We start from the raw sequence: 20,782 nt of genomic DNA on the forward strand, positions 1-20,782 counted from the left end.
TGACAAGCACCCGGGGCACTTTGGTATTAGTGAAGGGGGCTCAGATGCCTGTGCGGCCCCTTCTATAATCCAAATAGTGCTGGTGCACATGTAGCGCCAGAGGTATCGACAGAGGGTGTTCCCTCATTTTCATGGGAGCATAGTCCCGTGCAAATGAGTGAGTCCCTTTGCCTCTGCGTCGTCACCATATTACCGATGTAGGGAAACATACCCTTAGGAGGCGCATTGAAAGTGCGCAACGAAAAGGTGGTGGACATTCAGTGCGCCTCCTAAAGGCAGCCCTCTGGAGGGGAGATCAGGGGTCCCAGGGACCCCCCCAGGCAGGCAAATGCAGTCACTCAATCCACTTGCCCGCAAGGGGATCTCTAATACCTTTTCAAAGTGCAGATGGGTTGCCGAATGCACAGAGAAACACAGAGCAGCTTTTAAGCAACTGCTCCATATTTCTTTTGAATGTGCTGCCCTTGGGGCCAGCGCGATTTTGCGGCTGCCCTGGGGGCAGCACATTGCTCATAATAGGGCACACTTTCCCTGTTTCCACCTGGCACATCTGCTTAAAGGTGCACCGTGGTGCAAATAGAGGAAGTAAGCCTTCATAGTAATATGGGCCCTGATCATTTGTAATCCAAGTTAGAAGTAAATGCACGGTTGCACAAAGGGGAAATTGTTAGTACAATTTACTTGCTGTTCTAAGTGGCCAGAACGTCTGGCTCAGACTTTTTGAAGAATGCGTAAACCTGAACGTAATCCAGATTGCTCGGAAGTTGCTCTGGGAATCCACTTCGAGAGCGTTGCCTTAGTTGCCCATTTCTCTGTAATGCAATGAACTATGGGTCCGATGCTAAGAGATTTTGCTACAACTTAGTCTTGTATTAATCCTGAATTCCAGTAGTAAGCAAACCCAGAGTACTCCAGATTTACTCCTGAAATTCATGAATAAGCCAGGATACCCACTAGAGGAGGTCACACAACACCACTCTATTCATTGAGCTCTTAGCTAGTCATTACCCTGTTGAAGTCCATCTGTGGCAGCTACGAATTAATGTCGAGTGCTGAACAGCTTAGGGCTCAACCTAGATTCAACACAAGGCTTTGTGAGACACAGCGCCTCATCAGTGGTATTAAAGTGCTATATAAATTCAATTAAAATACAATACACAAAAACATGTTACCAATCAGCCTACATTGCTCTTTCTGAAACGCGTCCCTAGAGCCTCAGTCTTTCTTCATTCTTTGTTGTTTACCATTTAAAAACAATCTGTCAACCGTACTCCAGCGCTTTACACATGTGGTGCCTTTTAGAATTGTAATAAACATACAGGGTAGAGAGAGGCCTTTGTGTGTTTAGCAAAATTATTTATAGACTGTTATAGAGTTTTCCCAACATTTAATAACAATAATTGTGCGGTTAGATTTCCCGTAAAAGCGTATCAAAGTCGTTCTAAAATAAACATGTATTGGAATATTTGTATTTTGGCTGCAGACGGAAATTGTCGAATACGAATTTGCAGATGTTTTGAAGACAAGTTATTTTTAATCTATTTTTAATTTGTGACCATGGGAAACAGTATGGTTTTTTTTCTACTAAAACAGCAGTGTTGTTTGTTTATATATAAAAAGGGTTAATGTTAGGTTCAATGGGCTACTTGTCACTTTGTTAACATTTGACTCAACTTCATGTGAACTCTTACACAATGTCCTTAACCCAATATACAATAGCAGCTCTTTGAAAACCATCAAAGACATTCTAGGAGTGTGAGAAAGAGTGTATGAAGATACATTATTTTGAATTATCTGCAGGGACGGTGGTCACTATTGAACATAATATTGGAAATGAATGTTTGAAAGTCACAGTTTTTGGTATCACAAATCGTTGCCAAAAACGAGTTGTTATGACAAAATGCATATCAATAATAATAAAAAACATTGTATAAACATGCAAAGCTCAATCTAGACCTACGTTCGAATCAATTTTTTTCTGGAAAAATTGTATATACCTTGTTTAATTGTGTATAGAGATAACTTATTTGAAAACAATTTGCACACAATTGTAGAATGTAATTTCAATAGTTCAGTTCCATTGTCTTCAGCAAAAACCATAGCTATGAAATGTCGACTAATCTCTAAATGCTAATACACAGGAGAGACAGGAACAATATTCACTAGGGATCATTGAACAATGAACACAGAGGGTTCATCCAAAAGCTTCTGATGGTAAATTGGACCCAAATGGGTCTGCGCCACCACACATGCCCACCATGCTTCATTGGTGAATTTTCTAAAACCAACTTCCAATGTTGGCCTAGGACTGTTGACCTAGGAATCTACACCACATATGCATGGTACATAATAATAATAATAATAGTGGAATTAAGTGTGCCAGTGCGGAAGGTCCAAGATCCCGCGCGCTACCCACTCACAAGAACTCAAACAATCAATTTGATCTGAACAACCAGATTTGTAATTTTATCCAGAAGAGGAGTTCTGAAGGGGCCTGATAGACAGAGAGGGGCAGCGCATTTCAGAGATCGGGTGCTGGAATGCTAAAAGAGCTGCCACCAAGAAGCACTCTTCTAACTATCCGGGTGCAAACCCTCCCAGACCCCGAAGATCTGAGATTCATCAGAGGGACATAGGGTTGACTGAGAGGCTGCAACTACCGAGGGCCGCTATTTGTCAGAGCTTTATAGCAGTAGCACAAGGCCTTGAATGAGAGCCTCTGCTTCACAGGAAGCCAGTGTAGCTTAGCAAGTGAAGACCCCATGGTGATGCGTTTTCAGAAGATTGAGTAGCAAATGAGCCACCACATTCTGCACTCTTGGACTCGCATCATACTAGACTGTGATACCCCAAGGTACAACACATTACAGTAGTCCAGCCTAGACATGATTAAGGCCTGGACCACTTTTATTAAGGGTCTTAAGGATTCTGAACCATTTATCAGACACATGCTGTGATTTAGCTGTCAAAAGACAGCTTCTGGTCCTACCAGATACCCAGGTTATTAGCACTGGGCTTGGAGCTAGGTAGAGGGCCAAGAGTTTCAGGCCACTAGGAGGTCGACCAGATGTTAGGTTGTTTGCCCAGTTGTTAGGTTGTTTGCCCAGGATCAAGACCTCAGTCTTCCCTGCATTCAGCTTCAAACAGTTTAGCTCCATCTACCCAGCAACCTCCTCTAGACACAAACTTAGCAAGGTATCCGTGTTTTGCAGCATCCTGGGAGAGGGTAATGATAAGCTGAGTATCATCAACATACATGATCACTGTGAACCCATGAGGTTCAATGTTCACAGCCAGGGGGAGCATGCATATATTAAAGAAAGTTGGACTCGGGGGAAAAACCCTGAGGAACTCCCTGCTGCAAAGTAAACATTTTGGAATGGTGTGGCTTTTGACACACCTGCACCCCTGTAAGAAAAAGGCAACCCACGGTAATTCCTTGTCTGCGACACTGGGCTGAGAACCAGCATCAAAAAAGCAGCCATCTCTCTGGAGCCTCGAATTTGGCGTATGGATTCAGAGACTAAAAGCAGGGCTGACTCTGTGCTATAAAAGGGGGGAACCCTGAATTGGTCCTGTGAAGAAGATCGTTAGCCTCAATGAACATAGAGAGCTGCAAATTGTCATGCCTCTCAATGACTTTGTCCAAGAGTGGTAGCAGTGAAACAGGTCAGTAGTTCTTAGGTGTGGCAGGGTCCAAAAGCGACTTTTTGATCAGAGGGACTACCATTGCATGCTTCCACTGCTGTGTGACCTGAGTAGGTCATGGACCAAAGGCTAAAAAGCTTCCATGGCTCGTTCCAAAATAGAGGGTGAAATTGGGTCAAGGGGGAACCCGACTTGACAGCAGATGCCAGCAATGTGGAAATCTCTTCAAATTAAATAGATTTAAAATGCTGCATCCCTGAGCTGTCCTCAGTGTAGTCAAACCAGAAGTCTAGGCAAGCGGATTCTCTTATCTCTGCTGGAAATAAGGAAAAGATCATTGCCACCTTGTCTGAGAAAAACGGAGCAAGGGTATTGCAGCCCTCCTACGGAGGTACGGTAGATGCTAAAACACGGGATAGAGAAGTGAGAGACTTTAAAATGGCAAAAAGTCTTGTGCAGAGTTGTGAGCCAAAATAATTTTATTAGAATATTAGTCCCAGCAAGCATGCCTATTGATGATCTGTTCTTCATATTAATTGTATGCCAGTTTATCTCTTGTGAATATAATTAAATTATAGCATAGATACAGTGCTTGTGGACAAACATTGTGTCCATTTTTTAGACCTACTTTTAAACCCATATAAAATTCCTGAGAGTTTGGAGAATAGCAATGACGTCCCATAGTTCATCCCCAATGTCTCTGAGTCTATGTTCTCACTTTTTATCTCAACCATGGATTATTGCCTCACTATACCTTCCATAATACAACGCAGCCTGATGATCTTTTAGAGTGACTTTATTGATGTTGATCACGTGTCGGTATTCATGTCCACGTGTGACATTTCTTTTTGTTGCTTCACTAAACAAGAGGTGTAGAAAAATGCCTCTCTTTGCGTGATCACCCTCATTTTCTTTGGACTGATGCTGCTGGTTTTTTTGGTTCTGTGCACTGGGCCTCTGCCTCAGTGCATATGGTCAGACCCATAAAACATGTCGAAATTGGCTATCCTAATTGACATACTTACAAGTCCCTAGTATTTGATACAAAGTCTATTGAGGGCCTGTAAGTTAAGTGCTAATAGTGGACTGTAGCACCTATTCTGAAACCCACTATAGCGACACTGCAAACATGACTGAATCCTATCTTTGCCACAGATACCAGGTTTTAAATGACTAAACCCTTTACTGGACCTAACAAGAATAGTGACATTATTACTTGTTGTGGGCTGCCATTCACCCAAACTAATAAATTACTTTCTCAGAAGAAGACATGCACTACTTTATTGAATGGGGTCAATAATTTTTGGTTTAGTTTCCTAGTGCACCACTCCTTCACAATAGCTAGCAATTTCCTTTAAAAAGGTCGCATCTTTGATTATCAAACTCCTGGCTACTAGAAATGACGAAGGATTAGAAGGTGGATTAAAACAGAAATGCTTAGGTTACCTACATGTTAATTAATCCAAATCATTTTAGTGTCTTATGGAAATGTTGAAATGATTCTGTTTTCGAATAATTTTTTGAGAGTATGTACTCTTTTATCAAAACAAGTAGTTTCCAAGGGTCCTCTAGCCCATGTACGGTGATTCTAAGGTTTTCTTTAAGAAGGTTCAGACTTTAGGACACGTTCATGCTTTTATTGAAGTAGGAACATGTAAGTAGCTTTCTCTGTTAGTATCATACCTTAGGATGGGAAACTCAATCATGTATCTGCCTACACATGACATGGTGGCCATGGGCATGAGAAGAAATGGACACAATCGACCTCCTAGCAATATCAACAATGTTTTCTTCCTACAGGTAATTCTAGGAAAACCTCAAAGCTAACTTGGGTCTTGCCTCTCCTTCCATTTTAAACTGAATTGGTTGTTACTGACACCCTTACTGGCTTTGGCACATTCCATGGCATTGGAACCACCATAATGGCCATCAGGAGGCCACGAATTGCCAGAGATCAAGGTCAATTACCCCCAGGTCCCTTATGTCCTCGTCCCATTCATAACTATGTGGAGATAACCATCTCCCGACATAAAAAAGATCAGAAGAATGCTGGGACACTAACCCCGCCCCTCCCACCGGGAGTACATAAGGGGTACTTACCCAGCATTCCGCCTGTTCTTTTTTTCTGTCTGTCGACAGAATGGTCTTGGATGCTGGTGGTGCTCCTGCTGGGCTGGGGTGGCGTGCGCTTCTTCTCTCCTCCCCCCGCCCGGCTGCCTGGCTTCGCGAGCGGGGGGGTTTTGTGTTGGTCTGCCTCCCGGCCTGCCGGGCTTGATGAGTGGCAGATTGTTCCTGGCTGGAAGTCCTGAATGTTACCTGCCCTTTGCGGCTGGTGCGTCGCCTCCCGGGTTGCTGAGCGTGTCTTTCTGTAGCCTGGCCGTGTGGAGGACGCGCTGCGCTTCGTGTACAGTGGATTTCCGGAGCCGGATGTTGGATTGGGGGCCTTGTTCCTGTTGGTGTTCCGGCCCCCACTCCGGGTAAGTTCCGCGTTGCGGTGTTTTGTTATCCTGCTCTGTTGTGTTCCCAGTTGCAGCTTGGACCTTTCTGGTTCATGTCGAGGGAGTGCGCGGTTCGTCCAGGACTCTGTTTTGCATTACAGGTTCCGCAGTGGCGTTGTCCCGTCTATTCCGCTCAGCCATGCGATTACGATCTTCGACTGTTCGCTGTGGCCTACTGGTTGGTGTCTGCGACTCTTATTGGCAAGGTTAAGTGTTCAGTTCCCAGTGTTTCTGTTCTCCTGGTAAAGCCAGGTGCTGTAGGTTGGTTTCACCTCCTGCTGCCTGTTGCTGCGGTCTGTGGGTGCGGGGCTCTTCCTCCATGGCTTCTTCCTGCCACCCGTCTGCTCCCTGAGCCGCCGGCACGTTGCCACTCGCAGTCCAGGGGGGCCTCTGTCCACGGGAACTACATTCGCCTGGGCCAGGCTTCCCCTCATTTCATGGTTCGCATGGCTTGGGTCTGGGGATGCTGGGGTTCTTCCTCTGCTACGACCTTGGCAGTTGGGGGTTGGACCCGGAATGTGTGTGGCTTCTGGAGTGGTGTATGTGGGCGTCGTTCCCGCTACCTCTCGCATACTGTGCGAGCACTCTGCATTACTTTGGCTACTGCGGCCGTCTTTGGTTCTGGGTTCGTGTCTGGCGGTGGTCTCCGGGCATTTGGCTTGGTCTCCCCGTGCCTCGTGATGTGGGGTGTGTCCGTCTGTCCGGCATGAGGTCCTTGCCGGTTTTCTCGCCCCTGTTCCCTTTCTGGGGTTGCTCTGTTATCACCCTTCCTGTGAGTGTCTGTGTCCCATAAGCTGCGCGATGCGGCTACGCCATGGCTGGTCTGTATGCTGCCTCCTGAACAACTTGAGTGGCGCTGTGTTTCCGAAGACTCAGTTTGGTGTTGTGCTTCGTGGTGCTGCCAGATTTGGGGCTTGGTGTCCTGTGTTTGTTGTCCCGGGCAGTGCTCTTGCTTCGGGATCGTGTAATTCTGGGCTCGTCTCTTGGTCTCCCATGTTTGCGACTTTTGCTGTGTGGTGTGCAATGCTTTTGTGTGCTCCCTGTTGTGTGTGCATTCTCTTGTAGCACACGTGGGTGCATCCTGCGCTCGTGCCTTTGCTCCATGGCGCACGGTTGTGTGCTTCGTGTCTGCCATGGGTTCTGGCCTGGAGGGTTTCGCTTTCTGCGCTTGGTCCCGAGGTGGACCGGTTTGTTTTGTTGGTCGTCGCTCGGTCTCCCTGGAGGCGTGTTGCTCTCCATGGTTTTTTATGTTGCATGCTTTGCTTCTCCTGCATTTTTGTGCCGGGGAGTCCGTCGATGATGCCGTGGCCTGGCAGTGTCTTTTGCATCCTGTTCCTTGGGCTGCTGCCTTTTTCTCCCGTTTGGCAGGCTCATCCGGACAGGGCTGGGGCGTGTTGTTGGGCTCTCTTCGGGTCCTGTGTTCTGCGTTGCCTTCGTGGCTGCCTGGGGCTGTCTGTTGGGGTGGGGGCCTTGTTCCTGGTGGTGTCCCGACCTCCTCTCCGTGTTTGCGGGACTTGGCTTTCCCTGTGTCTCTGGGATGGTGCTCTGTGCATGAGAGTTGCTTCTCCTGGGAGAGGTGCCTGTGGCTTCGGTGCCAGATTGTTGTCTCTGTCATCTGCTGCTGTTCTGCCCCTCGTGGTCCCTTTCCCTGTTGCCTTTGCCTGCGCTTCTGCATGGTTCTTCCTGGCATGCTTGATTGTGCTGCATTTTGCCCTGGTTGTCTGCTAGCCCTGTCATTCGGGCTTGGTGCTGGTGCTGCATGGCTGTGACCTGGGCCTGGTTGTTGCAGTCCTGGCCTCTGGGTTTTTTGCCTGTGACCTTTCCTCCCTGGGGATTGCTTCTCTCCTGGGTTGGGTCGCCTGTTTGGGTTTCTGGTTGAGGTTGGTTCCTCTTTTTCTGCTTTCCCGGGCTGCTGGTTCTTGGTGGGCGCTGTGGTGCTGGTCTGGCCTTCGTTCGGGGTCTGTCTCCCCTGCAGGTGTGCTTCGCATTGCCCTAGTCGGTCCTCTCTGTTCCTGCTTCTTCTGGTCTCATCTGGTGTCCGTGGTGCTGCTGGGTGGTTGGTGTTTGCTGCCTGAGGGGCTCCCCCGAGTACTGGTAGCCTCCGCTGGGTCTCTTCTGGCCTGCGGTGTTCTTCTCCGGCTTGGTTCGCTGTGGAGGGGGGCGCGGGGGGGGGGGGGTGTTGTCCCTGCCCTTCCTGGTGTTCTTTTGCCGGGGTTGTGCCTCAGCTTTTCCCTGTACTCATGTTGTTCCGGGGGCCGTGTTCCGGTCGCTCCTGGTCTGGAGGCTTGCGGTTTCTTCTACTTGGCCTTCGGCGGTACCTGCTTTTGGTTGCCTGTTGCCTTCGGCCTTCCTCCCTGTTGGCTCCTGTTCTTGGCTGTCTGCTGGTTTCTGTTTGGTACAGCCTGCTTGGAGTTGCCTGGTTGCGCTCTTGCTGTGGTCCTGGCCTGCCTGTTGGGGCTGTGTGGGAGGTTCGTTGGGTGGCCTGGTGCTTCTTTGCTGGTGTCTATTCTGCCTGTGGCGTGGCTGGTCCCTCTGCTGTCGGGTTCCGGTCCTTGAGGGTGTGGTGTGTTCCTGCCGTTGTGGCCTCTTGATACTGACCTATGCTCTGCTGGGTCCTTGCCTTCTTGGCTTTCCCCCAGTTTTGGGTTGGGCTTTCGGGTCCTTCTGGTCATGCGGGTTGCTTGGCTTCAGCTTTGGCTTCCCGGGTGGGTCCTCGGTTGCCGTTTTGAGCCCTGGGGGTTCCTCCCCTGCGCATGTCCTGACTTGGGTTGTGCCGGGATGTGGGGTTTGGTTTGCTTGTGCATTCCTCCCTGGCTTCTGTTGCTTCTATGGTCGGGTTGTTTTTGTGTTTCCTCTCCCCTGGTGAGTTAGGGTTCCATGCTGTGATGTTTGGGCCTGTCCCGCTCCTTTGGGGCCTCTGCAGGTTGTTGGCCCTCGGTCTTGCTGGCCTCTGTGTCTTTGCCCCTGCCTTCTGCTTGGGCTGTTTGGGGTCGCCTCTGCCTGGCCTGTCTCTGGTTGGGCTTGTCTGGTTTTGGTGTTGGCTCCCTTGGGGTTCCCTTGCTTTGGGCTTGGGTTCTCTGGGTAGTTTGGCCTTCCGGTTGCACTCCTTCTCTGGTGCTCGGGTGTGCCTTCTTTGGGCTGTTGCTTCCTGCTCCGGGTTCCTCCGGTTTGTGGTTGGGGTGTTTTGCTATAGCTGTGTTCTGGGGTTCATGTGGTTCCTCCTGTTCCCTTTTCCTCCCTCTTTTTCCGGGTCTCTTTGTCCTGGTTGGTTGCCCTTGCCGGTTCTTGCGGCTCGGGCTTCCTGGAGGTGCTGGTTCCCTTGGTGCCTTGTTTCCTGGTCTCTCGGGGCCTGGTGGGTTGGCTTCCGGGGTTTGTTCTTCCTTTTCTGGTGCCTGGGTTTTCCCTCTTTCCCTGTCCATGGGCTTTTTCTCGCCTTCCGGACTGGGTGCTGGTGATCTGTTGGCTACTGCAGGCCTTTTTTCTCATGGGGCCTGCTGCTCTTTTGTGGGGCTCCAGGGGTTTGTCCTCTGGTCTCTCTGGGGTCGGGTCATTTGCTTCCCTTCTTTTGTGGTTGGTCCTGCCCTTGGTGGGCTTCTCGGCCCTTTTTTCCGGGGCCTGCTTTGGTTGTTTTTGATTGGGGCTTCGCGTTTCTCTGACCCTCTTGTCCCCTGGGTGTTTCTTTTATTTCCGGGGCCTTGGTTCGGCTGGCATGGGTTCTCTGAGACTAGGTTTAGGTACTGTTGACAGGTTCTGGTTTGCTGGCCTAGTGGCTCTTGGCCTTTCTCTTTGGGTGCCTCCTCGCTGTTGTTTTCTTCTTGCCTCGGCTGGCTTGTGTGTCCGTGCTCTTCCCTTCTCTGGTTGGCTGTGGGGTGTTCGTGCTGGGGTCTGGTTGGCCTCTGTGGTTGGCGGTCTGATTGTCTGGATGTTCTCCCATTGTTTTGTTGGGTGCGTCCGGGATTGGTGGGGCTCCCTCTTGTCGGGGGCTCTGCCTGGGGTTTTGCCAGTTCTGCCTTTTGCTTCCTACGGTTGCTGCCTTGGTGTGGTTTCCTGGGTTGGATTCTGTTTTGTTTGGGAAGACCGGCTTTTCTGCTTTGGCATTCTCCACATAGTTATGAATGGGACGAGGACATAAGGGACCAGGGGGTAATGCTCTATTACTTACCGGTAATCTTCATTACTCCGGGTCCCGTTGTCCTCGTCCCATTCACACGCCCCGCCCTCCCTCCCGTACGGCCGGCCTTCCTGTTGTGGGCTTGGTTGTTCAGGCGGAATGCTGGGTAAGTACCCCTTATATACTCCCGGTGAGAGGGGCGGGGTTAGTGTCCCAGCATTCTTCTGATCTTTTTTTCTGTCGGGAGATGGTTATCTCCACATAGTTATGAATGGGACGAGGACAACGGGACCCGGAGTAATAAAGATTACCGGTAAGTAATAGAGCAATATTTGGCTTCATTGTGAGTACCCATTCCATAGCCTTTAATACAGTAATTCACCCTAATCTACCTTTTTACTAGAAGAATTCAAGAGGAATTAACAAGACAGCACACATTGACTGCCTCTACTAGGAGAAAAAACGTGCTTTAACTTATTTAACCAGACATATTCCTTTCACAGTGCCTCAGAGCTCAGCCCTATCACAGATAATCTTGACATCTGCTTTGCCCCAATGGCGCAAATTCTTAAAAAGCTATCTGGTTCGCTATCACATGGATTTAGAAGACATCCAGTGCTGGGGAAATAAATACTTACAAATTCTGTAAAGGCCCTCTATGGCTTGATGAATACCACTAAAATAAGAAGGAATTAATATAGATTGATGGACATTCTTGCGACTCCTGTGAATCATTGTTCTAGCTGGCACTCTCCTTGAACTTAACATGGAAAGAATCTTTGAGACTGATCCATCCTTCGCTTGTGCTTTTCAAGAGAAAGGCTTCACCAAGACATCATTTTATATCCCTTAATAAAAGTTTGTCTGCCATCCACTTCCTCTAGACTCATGAAAGGACTCCACTTATTGTTGCAGAGGGCAGGTCAGTAACAGTTATTCCAACATGATTTATGGTGGGATCCCGTTGCATATGCGGAACAAAACAGAGCTGAAACTAAGGCTGCCAACTATGGCTTATAAACGTCTGACTACATCTTTTTAGTGGACAACAATTTGAGATCTTGGCTGACCCACCACAGATTTTACAACCGGAAACTCTGCTCTCTTACCACAGCATTCCCAGTATACTACCATACCTCAGGTTTAAATTTGCCCTTCCAAAATCTGCTGATCATCTGTCAGCAAATGTAGGTTTTAGGTCTTATACCTTCCCTAACAAGGTTCCTTCTTTGCCTATTGCACCTTTGCTTTGACCCAGATCCTATGCAGTTTTCATAAGCCTGGCTTTACCTAGAAACAACAGATTACTTTTGTGAGTTTAAGGAATGGTAAAATCAGATATGAGTCATGCAAAGATGCCCATGCGCGTGAGTTGTCACTTAATATACAGTCTATGTAAAGATTGGACATTGCCAGCTAAACACTCACTACTTAGACAGCAATACGATCACTCGCAAGACAAGGTGGTGGTTGGGTTGTGTTCTCCATGGGGCTTTATAGCGACATCCATCTTAGCTGCAAGAATGCATGCAAAATAACATTGTACTGTTTTGGTATGCAACAGAAAGTGGAAAATCTCCTTCTGTTACCAACCAAGAAGCACTGTCATTCACAGTCATGTCCCTTTAGTGCATTAACCCACTCAGCTGACAATACTTTTTTTAATGGGAGTATATTTGATGTAAGAGTCAACCTGTAAGAAACCAAGCCTGACCCTCCAATAGGACTTTTACTCCCTCTGTCTCATATCGAGCTCTTTGAGCCAGGAAAACACTAATCAAAGGTTGATGCCTAGGACGCCCCATGTACGGCATCAGCATTCAAATCCCATTTTATTATAAATGTAATAGTACTGGGAGGACAAAGAAAGTCTACTAGTGATTTAGAAGGGATTATTGTCTGCATGAGAGTAGTCTAATTCTACCCATTCTGAAATACAACATAGCCATCTTTGCAATAGGGTTTTAGGATGGAGAAAGTGCTTTAATGGAGAGTCCAAATAAACTGTATAGTATGAACTTGCATTTTGTCCTGACTACACATACCTGCTTTAGTCCGCTGCCAAGCCACCTCCGTTTTAGAAAGTGTGTGCTCCACTATGGGCAGTAACACCGGTTGTCATGCACCACAAAACGCTGTGGCAAATTGTCTCTTTCCTACCACTTGTTTCAGAATAACACTTGTTCTAGTTGACTGCCAAACAAGTCAGTGACAAGGCACAATCCCCTTGAATCAAGTTTACAGATTCACCCAGATATGTTAGGGTTGCTCCATTGTCCACATTCTAACATGGTTCTCCAAATCCCAAGTCAAAATACTAAACAGTATCCTCAGGAAATGTGTGGTAGAAGCAACTTCCATCAGGAATGGATCTTCCTTGTTTCCACCACTGAAGACAACCACGCTCATAGCTTGTTCAGATGGTGTCTTTTACACATTCGGCATCCTGCACACATGCACATACTCCAGCCGCCATTGGAACTTCATGGACTTCCCGCTGAACTGTCTTGTAGGAATGTGAACAGTTTAGCCTAAAACACTCTCACTGTTGTTTCTTTTCACATATTTCCAGGAATTGATTTCAGTGAACAGTTTATTTACTTAGGGATGTACTTTTTCTTTCACATATTTCAGTCATATTGTTCGTCTTTATTATTATGAAGATCTATAGTTTACTATCAGCCTCACTTAGAGTATACTTTGATTTCTATTAACCAAACTTGATAGATTGCCCTTATTTTTAATGCATTTCTCAGCAGAATCCCTGCCTAGTTTATTTACTGCTTTAATTCTGTGACTCATTTAAGTCTGCTGCCTTGTCACTTGTGAAGATATACCTTGTGCTTTGCCTGTTATCAAAGAGTGATTTTGGTGGCTTTAAGAACCATCGTTCTTTCATTGCATGCAACTGCAATCAAATGCTAGCAGGAGTTTGGCTTCAAAGCCCATCTATTCTCTGGCTCACATTGGAAAGAGAAATATCACCCCTGGATATCTTGTAAAGAGCGCAGTGGAATCTTCACTGTCACTGGACACAATATTAGAATAGAGATAAGCAATGAAAAGCCTGCCAGGAAGCCACCACTGTGGTAATGAATGATGCATTGGGGGATATGAAGCAAATGAAACATAGAAAGGACATTGAAAGTCACAGGATTGACAAAGTAGAGTAATCTTTCAGAGCCCATCTGGAACTCAACAGTGAATAAACTATATATAGGATGAGATCAGCAGTATAAGTACATACACACGTACATGAACAATTGCTGCAAACAAGAACTACCGAAGCAGTCGAGCGTGCTAATGTACCACAACATCATAATTTCTACTTATTTTTAAGCCTCACTGTATTCTTTCAATAAGAATAAGTCCTAATGATTGGTGTCCAAGTTATATTTTTATAAAATCTGTTTCTGATTGCACACCGACAACACCTGGTGGATAGTGGATTTATGCATTCACTGTATTTATGGTCTGGCAAAATTGCTTCTTGCACTAGGTGACATCATATTGTACCATCCTCTGACCAATAATAAACCATTCTATTTGCAGTGATGGTGTCCCATGCTGGTAGTCTCCCAATCGGTTGCCTATATTACCTAATGGGATAGCCTGACCTTTACATATATGGTGAGCCAGCAGAGATCCATAACAGCATTCTGAATCTGTTTTTCTTTATTGAGCATCTTCAGTCTTTTACAAGAGTTATTCTCTCAGTACACACGTAAGGTACCATCGCAGAGCAGGCTTCAAAGCATCTCAGTGGCAACGCATTCGAATATCATTTTGTGCATTCCTGTAACTTGATGCACATTGCCTAATTTAATTTATTATGTGATTTAGAAAGATGGAAATTAAATGTATCTTTGTTTAGTTTACTTCCAATACATCTTGAAGGTCAAAATAAAGCAGCATTTTCTAAGTTCAGCCAAGCAAGGGCTCTAGTTACTCAGAGTAGGTATTTAATTTATTAGTGAACAAGCTAAGAGAATGGTCAAATATACAATCATAGATGAAAATATAGAAACTGAGATGATTAACTATCAACACAGAGTTGCTTCCTGTTAAAGAGCTCCAAGTGACATTAATTAGAAAATAAGAATGATGCTCTAGTTATTTATAATGCCACTTGGAACCTTGAGGTAAATCAAACTCCTAGGTATTTAAGTATAATTGTGTATACTTTTAAGTGGTGTATGTCCAAGCACCCAATTTATCTTCACTTGCTCAGCTGGTGGAGTCATTGGGCAGTCATGAACAGTATAGCTTCATCTCCCTCAGGCCCCATCCATCTAGACATGTTTTAAAATTAATATGCAAATATTGTCCTGCCAACCACCCATCACTGTCTGCTTTCTCCAAATATTTTTTAAAAAAATGATGGAATACGTCTACTCCGCTCACCACCATTGGTAGTACCCTCCTCTTGTACAGGTACAGAAAAAACATGATCTCAACATTTTTATGAAGAATAAATATGTTGTATCCTGCCACTCTTCAACACTATCCTCTCCTCATTGTCTTTCCCTTCACATCCGAAGCAGCATTCGGAGAACCAACACCAAGGCGGCAGTGGATTCCTCTGTGAGCCGAGGGTTAGCACTGACCCTCAGTTGGCAGCAGAGAAGAAAGTTAACCACAAAAGAGCAGTACTCATATTTTAGTGCCTTGCTCAGGCTGCAGACATGCAGGGGAGTTGGCGAATGATGGCCCACCAGAGCACCGGTTTCAAGTAATGACCAAACAGGTTTCAAATTTGGGGTATATATTACAATAGCTTTTTACATAAGCCAAGCACAAAAGTCACATGATCTTTTTATAGGACTCATATTTTGGAAACAACGAGTGATTATAAAGTCCTAAAATATTGGAAAATTGGGTTGCAAAAAAAAAAATGTTTCAAGAGAACTCGCAAGAAAGGAAAAAGTATGGGCAGTAATTTCAAGCAGACAATTTTACTGGCTTAAAGTCATGTTTAGATTTCTTTGACAAAACATGACCTAACATATTGCCTGCAGATGCAAAACATGATGATATGTTCTTACACTTCCGCCACCAACCACACATAATGTAATCACAGGGTCACTAGTCCCATGCTCATGGTGCTGAACGCATCACACCTAAAGATATTAATTTTCTAATCTGAAATCTATATTGCAACTAATCAGCTTGTCAAGTGATGTGCCTTGAAATGATTTGGCTTATTTTGGTCTTTTTCATTGTTTGAATCAAAGAAAAAACCTCTCCATGATGGCCACCGTATTCATGCATGAGTCTGTATGTGGAGTGATGCATCAGTGGCCATTTTATTGTATTTTGAATTTACCATTACAATATATGATGGCCATTTTAAAATGGTAAATTAAACATTAAAAATAAAGTTGCACAAGATCACTAGTGCAGACAAGCGTTGGCAAAGCCATTAGGTAAGTCCACCCTTTAAAGGGGCGGCCTATTGGCTTTGCCAGTGCATGTTTCAAAGTCTTTAAGATGACATCAGCCTGCAATTGAATGAATTCCCAGTTAGGTAGAACATCTTTGATGATTGGAATTAATGCTGTATTCGGTCACTTACTATTCAACTCCACCATTTTGGTAAGAATTCATTTTAAACAGAAGCAGCAGACACAGGTCTTCAAAGATGGAATACTTTAAAAAATATCAGCTATTTAAGAACAGGAGATGGTGTGAGATTAGAGATTAGAGAAAAAGGAGACCGACGAAAATACTGGTAAAAATGAGGAACCACATGGGGATAAAACAAATGATAAACTTCCCGGCAGCAAATGGAGTGCTGAGGAACTAGGTCATAGAGAAAGTGTGGCTCTAGGGGTTTTACACACATTTTACATGTTTCTAATTAAGAGCGCTATAATTAATACAGTTGCTTCTCATACCAAAATAGTGTGAAATCAATAATGATCCTGTTTTCCAAAAAGGCAATTCTCATAAATAGATTATGATCTGCATTCATTAAAATACATTGCAAATGGTGTATTTTGGTTCAGCAGGAAACGAGAGAAGACCTCCAGGACTTTTCCACACAGCAGATAAATGTAAAATAACATAGCTGTAGGCTATAATTAGATGTTATAAACCATAAGCAGCATAGGTCATCTGAGCCTTTTGACGTAGAAATAATGGTGGACAAATTTAGCCTTTTTTAAATGATTTACGCAGCTACATAGTGCCTTTAAAGAAAACACCATGTCGTTTGACCAGAGTCGTTTTGTGTGCCCATATGTAACTTAGGCCTACACTGTACTCGGCTTCTGACACATTCAGCCTCTCTCTTGCACTTGTAAGAGAGAATTAAAAAATGACTAGCTCGACGTCTAAGAAATTAATATTTTTTAAGGCCTCTTGGGGACATATTATCAAGCCCCAGCGATAATTATCGCTGAGCGCGCTTAGCGCGCTTTTAAATATCGCTGGCTATCACTGGAATATATCGCCAAGCTAGTGCTGTATTATCAACGTTTAGCGCTATGGCAATAAATATTCCAGCGATAGCGGGGTTTTCCATGGAACATCGCTGGTTTTCCAGCGATGTTCCATGGAAAACGGCGATAAGCTTGATAATGGCCTTAGCCGCACAATCCACCTACCATGTTAGGTATGCCTTAGTCAGGAATTTAACAGACGTTAAATTCCTGAGTTAAGGCAGAGTTAGCGCGATTTAAATTATCGCTATGCCTCGTTGTTAATATCGCGATATTTTCCCATGTTGTTTTCACAGCCACGCCTACTTTGCATCTCACTATCGATGCGAGGCGTGTGAAAACGGGAGCTAAGTGAAAGAAACACGCGCTAGCATGTCCATGTAAATAATGCGATATAATTATCGCCGCTTTGCGCCTGAAAAGCGGATGCTAAAGCGGCGATAATTGTATCGCCGGCCCTTGGTAATGTGCCCCCGAATCTTTCTCACGATAAAATCATAGTACTTGCTGAGACTCCCACTACTGATTTATAGTTTCTGTCAAGTGTACCGCTTCTATGGGGCTAGAATGCATACAAAGCGGTGCATTGTAGGAGGGGGTACATCGTTAGCTTGAGAGACAAAGCGCTTTGTAACTGAGAACTCACTTTTTATGTTTTTGCTTTAATAAACATGTTTCAAACTTCAGGTAGGTGTGGATATATTGATTTTCTTTCACATACCTCTGGTGTTCCATTTCCCAAAATATGTAATTATTGCCACATCTCTGTTGCCAGTTACACCTTCATTTCCATATTCTAACCCAATAGTTTCCATCCCTTTTTCTGGTGCAGAGAATAGCCCTTGGTCACTAGATAGCTTCAGGTCTAGTCTTGATTTAGAACACAGACCGGCACCTTGTCGGAATCTGTTCACTGGAGTAAACACACTTTCCTTTAGTAGCCAAGTTTGACAAAGCAATGGCTCTATTCTCTCCATTTTAAACATCACCCAATGAGTTAGGATTTCTTTCGGATGGATCTGGCCTACCTGAGCTACCCATTGCAGGTTTCTGACAACCCTGTGGAGATTCGTCCCCAGAGGTTGGAGAGAGGGTCTTGTTGCAGTTTGCTCTACGAGGAATGTCTGGCAGGTCTTACCATCTTTGTAGCATCATCAAGCCCAACCATGGCCTCTCTCAACACATTGTGATTTGGTTGGATTCTATGGTAAGTTAACAAGACCCAGGATTTGTGATAGATAGACACCAGCTTGGTTAAGACTTTTATTGAACTGAATCGCCATAATAAGTTTCAAGGCAATAAGGGCATTCAAGCTAGCTATTCCTCGTTCTCCACTGTAGCCATACCACTGCAATGGACACGCCCCACACTCCAAAAATATATTTTCCTCATGTGTGAAACGTTAGTATAAAATTGACCTAAAACAACACATATTTTTAAAATTCCTGCAACACTGCAGACGGCATTCATAGGCTTTACATGTAATACACGTTTCCGTTGCCCGTTCACATGCTGGTAACTTGTGAATATTAAAAAAAAAAAAAAATAACAAAAAAATAACAAAAAATTCTTAGGTAGATAGGTAGGTAATTGTCTGGGTGTAGAAAACATACGGTGAACAAATGTTATTGCACTTAGAAATTAATTTTGCATTCAAATCAAGCTGAATAAATATTAAAAACAAAACACTTGCATGTGTTAGTTATAAATCAATGAGTTCAAATGTGAACATGTTACTACCATCACTAATAATTAATTACTTCAACAAGTACCGTTTCTCTGACTGCTATTAGATAGACTAGCATGGCTTCGACAATTTGCTCTTGAGTTCAACTTTGAAAGGTCATTTATAAATTAGAAGCAATTTTTAAATAAATATACACGGACTAAACATGTTATTTATTAATAATGAATGTAAAAATAATTCAGAATGTTTCCCGAAATATTTTTAAAAAAGACGAGAGACATGAGAGGTATAGAATAATGGTTAAATAATTTTGTATTTATATTCGAAAAGCGAAAGTCCAAGGAGTGCACATGTTTATCTTCAATTAGTTCTATTAAATATAATTTAAATAATTTAATAAAACACCTTTGCGAATTTGGTTGGAGTCAGCTTTTCCATTCTAAAGATTTGCCTTCAAAATATATTTCATTGGTAAAATTATAGGCCAACAAAATGATCAAATTTTTTGCATGAATTTAGGGTTAACAATGCGGTTTTAATAAGGTTTGCTATATTTCCAAATTAAAAAAGCATACACATTTGGCCTTCCTGTCTCTAGTGTTCCTGGCGAAAACGGCAGGAGAAAGGGCAAGGTGTGAAAGAAGTTATACACACATATGAAACAACGTACAATAAAAAAAAGGGAAGCTTTAAAAAAATCTAACAAATATATCTTAGGTTCCAAGACCAGGTCTGTAAGACAAAAGAAGCATGTAACTGAGTTATTTTTAAGTTAAATATATATACTTATGAACTTATCAGCTTTAGTAAAATCAATTCTAGTATAATCGAATTTAATTTAATTATAATTAATTACATTTAGTTCAATATTTATAGTTACTAAATTCATATTGCAAGGGCGAGTAATCAGGTTGCTCTTAGGGTTGAGTCAGAAGCCATTTTTTTAGGCAAAATTAGAATTGTACACTGTTTTAATGCAAAGGATACTGTATTATTTTTGCATTTATTTGGGATATGGTAAAATAGTAAAGGTAAAGAAGTCGAAGTTATGCAATATGGAAGTGAAGGGTGTGAAGTAATGATAATTTTTGTGCTAAAGACAGGGTAAAGTAATGGTGGGTCGAAGCAAGGAAGCTGAAATAGTAACATATCAACTTAAACCCTGTGTAGTTAAACTGCGTTACAAAGTTGGGCTGATCAAGGTAACGTGGACTAGGATATGTTTGCATTAGAGGGTCTCCATGGACACTGAGGGGCATATTATCAAGAACGGCGTTAAAATTATCGCCGCTTTAGCGGCAGTTTCCTGCCGCTAAAGCGGCAATAATTTTAATGCCGTACTTGATAATATGCCCCTATGTTCCAGGTCAGGATTTTCTCTTTACAAACCATTGCAAATTGATCCTGGCTGAGTTGATTCATTAAGATGATAAAAGTACACAACACCCAGAATATCACAGATTATGAATTGAAAGCTCATGACAGGAAAATGATATGCCCGGTGACATGGAATCTTCAGGTGAACTTGGCACAGCATTAGTTCATAGCAATCAGTCCCTCTTCTCTTTTTGACTGAATGCGGAAGAATATTAACTGAGCAGGATTTTTTGAAAACGTAAAGTGCACTGTAAGAATTATAAAATCAAAAGCTGTGATTGTTCATAAATGATTTGCGTCTACTTTATGCTTTATGCAGAGGCTGGGATCTACCACTCCAACTCTTCTGCCATGACATCTACATTAACAGCTTTAGTGACGACGCAACCACAGCTTCAGTTGTCCCAATAAACTAAACACCTTTTGATTATTAAAGGAAAGACTCTACCTTTCGCCTCTCCTCAGCCGCTTCCAGCTTCTTCTGGATCTCCTCAAGGGAGAGGTCTTTCTTCTTTGGAGACGCCAGGGTCCGTGGGGCTTCCGAGACCGGTGAGGGCGGCTTCAAAATCAGCTCGAAAGCCTGACCAGAGGCGCGTTTGTTGATCTGTTTTACTTCCATATCTGATCAAATAAAGTTTAACATGATAAACACAATGTGTGTGATACTATTAAAAACATGCATTGAGAACATACGCATTAAGGGAATCAAAAACATCAAACCGCTTTAAGAAAGATACAACTGGCGTTACAGAAAGTAGGAAATGTGGATGTGAAGATCCCGAGCAAGCCTAAGAGACCCTCATCGTGGAAATCATCCTTATTAAATTACTTATGACAGCATTCATTTAGATCAGATGTGGATCATTTTTTATAACCGGTCTACAGTAGGAGGCTTTAGATATAGGTGCATATGAACTGGTTATACCGATCACTGTGTACACACCAGAGCGAGTGACTGTAAACTCCAAATCATATGTTGTAAGGTGCTCATCGTAGAATTGGTTAAGACAACAGGTG

At 44.0% G+C, this 20,782-nt stretch overlaps 1 protein-coding gene across 1 annotated transcript in view; it reads right to left on the reverse strand.

Annotated features, from left to right (window-relative positions):
• Positions 1-20,782, reverse strand: part of STMN2 (stathmin 2) — a 156,767-nt gene that overhangs the window by 19,903 nt on the left and 116,082 nt on the right. The window contains exon 3 of the mRNA XM_085605378.1: positions 20,214-20,386. Within this exon, the coding sequence (XP_085461504.1) occupies positions 20,214-20,386 (173 nt within the window). The remainder of the gene's footprint in view (positions 1-20,213; positions 20,387-20,782) is intronic.

The sequence above is a fragment of the Triturus cristatus genome, chromosome 5_1, assembly GCF_964204655.1.
Source record: "Triturus cristatus chromosome 5_1, aTriCri1.1, whole genome shotgun sequence".
Classification (NCBI taxonomy): Eukaryota; Metazoa; Chordata; class Amphibia; order Caudata; family Salamandridae; genus Triturus; species Triturus cristatus.